The 7078-nt window shown below is 41.8% G+C and overlaps 2 protein-coding genes across 5 annotated transcripts; both read right to left on the bottom strand.

The window, feature by feature from the left end:
- Window positions 1-605: 605 nt before the first annotated feature.
- trappc6bl (trafficking protein particle complex subunit 6B, like) lies at window positions 606-2114 on the bottom strand. 3 transcript variants are annotated; one of them, XM_030777799.1, is made up of 6 exons: window positions 2025-2114; window positions 1763-1830; window positions 1502-1619; window positions 1236-1319; window positions 936-1029; window positions 606-661 (listed from the first exon to the last, which is right to left on the bottom strand). In XM_030777799.1, exons 1-6 carry the CDS (start codon window positions 2112-2114, stop codon window positions 630-632), a joined length of 486 nt encoding a protein of 161 aa, XP_030633659.1. In that variant the 3' UTR covers window positions 606-629. The 3 variants fall into 3 exon arrangements, with proteins under 3 accessions (XP_030633659.1, XP_030633660.1, XP_030633661.1); XM_030777800.1 differs by having other exon boundaries at window positions 2040-2114; XM_030777801.1 differs by lacking the exon at window positions 1236-1319.
- A 1006-nt stretch (window positions 2115-3120) lies between these two features.
- LOC115814867 (uncharacterized) lies at window positions 3121-5838 on the bottom strand. Of its 2 annotated transcripts, none has more exons than XM_030777831.1 (3): window positions 5360-5838; window positions 4582-4818; window positions 3121-4053 (listed from the first exon to the last, which is right to left on the bottom strand). In XM_030777831.1, exons 1-3 carry the CDS (start codon window positions 5772-5774, stop codon window positions 3521-3523), a joined length of 1185 nt encoding a protein of 394 aa, XP_030633691.1. In that variant the 5' UTR covers window positions 5775-5838; the 3' UTR covers window positions 3121-3520. The 2 variants fall into 2 exon arrangements, with proteins under 2 accessions (XP_030633691.1, XP_030633692.1); XM_030777832.1 differs by having other exon boundaries at window positions 3121-4056; window positions 4582-4845; window positions 5360-5573.
- Window positions 5839-7078: the final 1240 nt, after the last annotated feature.

Genomic DNA, 7078 nt, shown 5'->3' with positions numbered 1-7078 from the left:
ACATATTTGTACTTTCGTAAGTACAGCTTACGCAAATGAAGTTGACAGTAAGTCAAGGAGTACCATGGTGCCCTTAAGAGCACTGCCACTCTTAAATGTAAAGCCTTAAAAATATACATTTACATTTCCTCTTCACATTTCTCTCAGCACCGTGGACAACCAGGGAGTAAGACTTGCAGAGACTGCCCTCTATTGACGAAAAATGGAATTAACACATTATCAGGTGAAATATATCGTACCATCTAATATTCCTAAGGTAGACCTTAAATATTCCATGATTGTTTGATACTATAAAAATATGTTTTTGTTGTTGTTCTTTTTTTAATTACCCTAAAGGGGATATAAAAGGAAATGTGTTTTTGCATTTAAGTATTTTCAAGTAAACACAAAGTCTAAACATTACAGGGCAAGTGCAAGCATTTAACGATATAACAGAAGGTGAATTTCAAGGAGCCATTTCGTTGAAACATTCACACAAACATCTTTGTATAACCTTTGGAAAAAAAAAAAAAAAAAAAAAAGAAAGAAAAGAAAAAGAGAGGGAGAGGGAGAGAGAGGTTTCTTTCACATTCTTTTGAACTGGAGCAGGAATGTAAACACCACTGCAGACCCATAGCCGTTAGCTCAGCCTACGTTTTCTGTATCACCACCTGGAATTTACCTAAAACGTAATAAACATGCACATTAACACAAACCACAAACAGTACGTAACGTGACAGTTACATGCAAGAAAAAAAGCACGCCTGAATGCCTGGTTAATGCATCTATTGATGAATTTGCATTCACCTGAAAAATGCTGCCAGACAGTAAAGTAGGTCTACAATCAGCATGGTATGCAATATATGACCGATGAACTCACGTTACTCAGAAAGACACATTTCCACATAGTCTATACTCTGACGCCAGCTGGGGACGGGTCAATACCGAACACTTACATGAGGGCATTAAGGAGACCTCTGCAGTTACAACACTCTCCAATCCCAGGTTTGACAGGGCTCCCCTTATTAAACCACAGGAGAAGGCCAGAAACTAAAGACAAGAACAGAACAGAACAGAACAACTGTATCTTAGAGGTGGTGCACATTTATGTGCAGTGGAAACAAACATTTTTGTCAGTTATACACAGATATGTTTATTTAATCACAGAAACGGAATTAGATCATGTTAAAAGGTATGGTGCTGAAGTACAGATGGATACAAAGAGGGACAAATGATGTATGAATAAAATGTTATACCTTTGGGGCCTCTTCAAGGTACTGCTTCCCATTGGACAATTGAGTCAACAGTGAAAATTTATTGTCTTGTAAGACATAGGTACCCTTTTTGGAAAACAAAGCAACAATGCCACCAAATCAGTGATTTACAAAACGCATTTACAAATATTAATGGCAAAAATCTAGAACCTAGAGGTGAACTTGAATTTCAGAGTTTGGTAGAACACACATGCAAACATATGGCAGAATAATGGTTAATAAAGCAACAGCCAATTGTAGGGACCAACCTGATGATTAGTTCTCAGATTGTCAACTTGCTTTCTGAAAATATTAGTCCAGAAGTCTTTACAAAGGAACTTCATGATGTCCAAGTCATCTTTGAAAGTGGGCGAGTCTTTGGTAAACCTCAAATGTAAGAAAAATATCTGGATTTTACAATAACGGATTCACATGGGTTTTGTGGCTGTAAAACAAATGACTCGTCGCTAAGTGTAGGTACAATATAGAAGTGGTAGTCCAAAATAACCACACAATCAAATGCATACTACCTTTCTATTAAGCCTTGGCCAACTCTGAAGCCCATGCTCTCCAGTGCGGACACACACGATACTCTCTCCTACACATTCACAAGAAAACGTGTTAAAATCTTTCAAAAGGGTGTGAGAAATCAAATGGAGGACGTAAAAGAGATGTTTCTCAAGAATCGCCATTATAATTCAGCGTGAGTGAGAACAAAAATGTAGTGTTTAAGCATTTTTTTAGGAACGTAGCAGAGCGGTTTCGTTATGCCAAGCGAGACAAGTTTATTACCTTGTCAATATCTGCACGTGACGCCTGCTCCTTGTAAACATGGGACACTATCTCCATGTGAAGGAATTCAAATAGAGCATCATCTGCCATGACTTGAAAAGAAACACATAATGACCACATAGCCGAATAATCCTAAAAAGTCAGCGGTCACATGAAGGGATTCTAACGTCTGCTACTGTCTGTAGTGCTAACTAACGTTAGCTAAGCCTACGTCTCCTAATTAAAGCATCGTGCGCACAGTTATTGTCATGAGTTCATTTTCAGGATTGCACGGTTTAAACATTACAGTACGTTATGGATAAACTGTACACCAACATATATACACAAACAAATATATATACAGACACGATTGCCAAACTATGTAGCTACGCTAGATTGGTGATTGCTGTAGCAAGGATAGCTTAATAGGTTTACTTCTAGCAAAGCTATGCTAGCTGACCAAAACATTCAAGCTCTAGCCTACATGGACGACAGATCAGGTAGTGAGTGCATGTAGTTCTATACATACTTACTTTCTTCAAAGAGTGTTTATTATGCAAAATTTCAGATAGTTCACTACATAAATGAGACCAGTCATGAAGCGAGATTTGAAACAACCGAACAAGGTAGCTAAGACATATATTGGCTAACCTAACTGTCTGGCTAGCATACAAACAGTAATTTTAGATTTAACGTCATAGAGGCGGAGTTGAGGCGTCAAAGTAAAAGCTATTAATTACGTGCGGTAAAAGTGCGCAAAATTTAAACAACTGAACACAAGGCTTCGTTACCATGTTACAACAGAGGTTTTATGGTTCGTTTTAATGTTCAGTCCGACAGAATCGTTTATTTTCAAACTTCTGACATTTTTTTTTAAAATTCATTATCCCCTACGTGTGCAATTACGTTATTAATCCGGTATCATTTAAGACTACCGCTTCTTTGCACTTGCGAATGGAGAAGTACTGTGAGCTTTCCAGTGCTGTATTTTAATTTGGTACTCTTCTCTAAACTGCATTTGGTATGCATGTGAAAAGAAAGGAAAACAAAAATCCACTCATATCTTTATTCAGTATCTCTCACCATCTCAGATGGGTCACATATCCTGTTTCTTTGACATAACACTATACTAGCAAAGTTGTCATCTCTGTGGACATATCAAACTCATAATAAATAACTGATAATGACAATTATATTAAATGAACAATTATTCTCCTCTCCCCTTTCCCATAAGCTGGTGTCTCTCACCGAGGAGGGATTAACAGTTTGTTATGAATGCTACAGTACATGTTCTACAAACAATCCTCCTCAAAAAAGACAATCAAAGACAGGCAAATTTAAACCACAAGAGTTCAGTTGGTAGTGGGGGTTGTTGCTTATACATCCCTACAAGACATCTTCAAATGCAAGAACTCCCTAATGAACACAAGCACCTACAATAACAAGCAAAGTCAATGCTCCTGATTGCTTCTGTCAAGAGTGAAGAGCCCTTGCAGCATCACAGATGCCAAGACTGCTCACTTGTGCTGGAAATCGCTTGAGAGTCCGTTTACCAGGCCATCTTTTTTGGGAGACTGTGGAAGTTCCTCTGAAGGAGGTGTTTTAATGGGACTGGAAGTGTCTGTAGGTTGAGATGGTTCAGTTTCACTGGATGAGTTCCCCTCCGTGGAGGGTGACCTCTGGTGAACCTCCAGGAGCGAGACCCTCCAAGAAGGAGGAGGAGGAGGAGGAACGGATTCAGACGGGGAAGATTTCGCTGTGCAAGGCTGAAGAGTTTTGGCTTGGGCTTGGCTTTGGTCCATTCTCTTCAGAATCTGCAGCAGGGTGTCATGAACCTTCTGGCTGATGACAGAATCTGTCTCGTTGGCATCGGGTTTGGGCTGGTGAGCTCTGGTGAAATTAGAGAGCTGCTCCAACACCTCGATCTGTCGGTCCATCATACCCAGCATGCTGCAGTGGAATGCCCTCTGTTCTGCCAGCTGCTCACTAAGCTGGTGGTTAAGAATGGTCAACTGCTGGAGGATCAGGCTGGTTGTGTCCTCACAGGTGGCTGCTGGGAAACACATAGCAGGAGAACCAACCATCAGAAAGGATGCATCATTCATAGCTTTGAGCAATTTCCAGTCATTTCAAAAACCAAGATAAAATTACTTGTTGAAGGACACAATCTTCAAATAGCTTTATGCAGAGTGCGAATTATGCAATGACAATTGGGAGGGGAGGGGGGGGTCAACTTTTTCTCCAGGGCTGTATGGCATAGGATATCTAAATGTTTTGACCCCCCAAACTATTTTTTTTACCCCTTTGGGGGGGGGGGGGGGGGGGGGTGGGTCCATAATTCGAACCATGGCTTTATGGCTTTTGTGAAACTCTGTCACAAATCTTGCAAGACAAGGTGCATTTCGATGACTGCCACTGTCTTTATCTGGGAGGATTTCTAATGCTTTAACGGCTGTGTCAATGTGTTATATCAAACAATTACAACGAATACGGTGAAAATCCCTGGAATTTTTCTCCATCAAAGGGTAGGGACAATAGTTCTTCACAAAGGAAAACCTGATGCACATCAACCTCTCACCTTGGAAGTCTTCTGAGCTGCAGCTATTGACTTCCCTCGCGCTCTCAAAACTGTGAGAAAAAGGCATTCCTTGTGACTCAGTCTTTACCGAGTAAAGGTATTCCCCGGACAACCCGAGAGTCACAACCTCATCTCCAGCCGCGTCCCAGTTTGCAGCGTCTGTGCTGGCCACCCCCGGGCTCAGCTTCTCCTCAATGTCACCTTCCAGTTTTGGTATAATGGTGTCATACAGAGGCCCTCTCGTACAGGACTGCGCAACATCACCTAGTAGAGAAGCAGAGGAGAGAAGAGAGATCACGCCTTACACTCTAAATCTGGGTTCTCTATAAACTGCACGGGCAAACTGCAAATTCGTTTCCCCAGAGGGAGTAATCTCGGACACCTCCAACGGGATTTTGAGGGTTATGACTCATTATTGTTTGACTTGGCATGCAGGGAACAAACATAAACTTTGCCCTCCGAGAGCTCAGATGAATATTTGTTACTTGAAGCTTTGTTTAGATGACAAAAGGGAGTCAATGGGCAACCAGACAGGCAAGCCTCAAGGTATTACAATTAGAATTCTACACAAAGTCTTTGGAAGGGTGGAACGCTTGCGCCCATGCAACGTTGGTAATCATGCACAAAATGGAAGATTCACAAGGGCAATTTGAGGTGACAGTTTGAGGTGAGTAATGGTGTTTGAAAGCATGTAAGATCACGACAAACAGAAAGCAAAACACATTTTCATTACATCATGCATGGGAGGACAACGACAGACAAAAATGGACAGCAGTACTGTCTGTGTGATCCTCCAGGTCTGAGGGTGACTGCATGACACGGCCATGTCCACCTCCTGATCCGCCCTCCTGCTGACCTCCGGCCCTGGGTTTCGGAGTCAGCATGTGGTCCAGCTTGCGGAAATACCGAAACGATTCGATGGCGGACAGACGCGCGGCTGGACTTCGGTAACTGGCCATCTTTATTTTGCGATACTTATGTTTGAGGCTCTTCCAGCGGTTGCGGATTTGGTTGACGGTGAAGTGGATGTCACGTTTGGCCAGGCCCTGGCGCAGGCGGCGGAAGTGAGAGTCGTTGCGTTGCCGTTTCTTGTCCAGCTCGTGGACGAGGTCCAGCTGCTCGATGAGGGCCAGCATGGCGAACGTGTCTGTCTCTGTCCACCATTTGTTAGGCCTCCTTTCACTGGAGGTCATGGTCTACTCCCAGTATCCACCCTCTGGTCTAGCCGCACAATGGGCAAAATGTCTTAAAGTGAAATTGGATGGAATCACTGCAATAAACAGGGAAAATTATGCACTAAAATTCTGTTACCATGTTACTGCTGATTGGCTATACTACCATGTACATTCTGTAGATGTTTTAAATATATAAAATATATACCATACCTCAGTCCACTCTATAGTATAGCAAATATTGTATGTTTTTTTTTTTTTAATTTCCATTTCGTTTAACAGTTCCCTGCAGTGTCTATTATTAAATATTGCGTTAAAATCAATCGCCTTTAAATGCACGACTGTTTTCATTACATTGTCTCCTTCCTACTGTCCTCAGGGGAGTCCCCGCTCAATACCTGCCGTCAGCTGATACCTAAGCCTACTGGCTGTGAAGCCAACGTTGCTGTATTTATCAAGGCTTCTAAATATTTTACAACATACTGCTCTTCTGTCACGTTTGCTGTGGAAAACTAAACTAGCAGACTGAACTGGCAAATCATATTCAACGTGCGACCTGCCCTGTCCATAACGTCGGGCGCGTCTGACCAGCTCAACGTTCCAGGCCACTAACAAGAACCGTAGCCTCGTCTCACTGTTGGTTAACTGTCTTAAATAACGCTAACACACCGAGCTTCAACAGTTACACTACATGCGCATGATTATTTAATTCATTATCAAGTGACGTTGGATTGTGCATGCGATGAATGCATCCTGCCGGAGGAAGCACTAAAAAGTTAAAAATGCTTACTGATTCCCCAATAAATTCTCATCTGTCCAACGCAATTGGCACAGCACGCCTTGCGTCAAGGTAGCTTCATGTTTACGTCCCTGTCATATGATTAGGGACTGTTGACATGGCTGTGGTCACGTGTTCTTCTTCTCCTATGAGATTGGCAAAAACGCCACAAGCGTGAAACATTCTCAATAAGAAACGTGTAAAATGGCGTCATTACGGATAGGCTTGATAACAAAATAAAAGCTTCAGTTCGTGCTCCCATTTATTTAATTTCACAAGTTTATGTTCTGGTTTCAGCTTTTAGACCAATGTAATACATCCATAATATTAATTTAAATACATTGATGATAGTATTTCTACGTAACCTCTGCAATTCTGAAAAAAACACAGCACCATCATTCGAGAGATAAATAGGAAGGTAACCTTGAGTTCACTAACTCACCAACTAGGCAAACTACACTGGCGTGCTTTTATTTCGAAAGTCTTATTGCCCGTTACGCGTAAATCCATAGAGTTGCTGTTTTCACACGGCACTACACGTGTGTTG

This window comes from Chanos chanos, chromosome 6 (genome assembly GCF_902362185.1).
Source record: "Chanos chanos chromosome 6, fChaCha1.1, whole genome shotgun sequence".
Taxonomy (NCBI): domain Eukaryota; kingdom Metazoa; phylum Chordata; class Actinopteri; order Gonorynchiformes; family Chanidae; genus Chanos; species Chanos chanos.
Note: the sequence above shows the minus strand (reverse complement) of the source record. Positions and strands in the feature narration are given on the sequence as shown.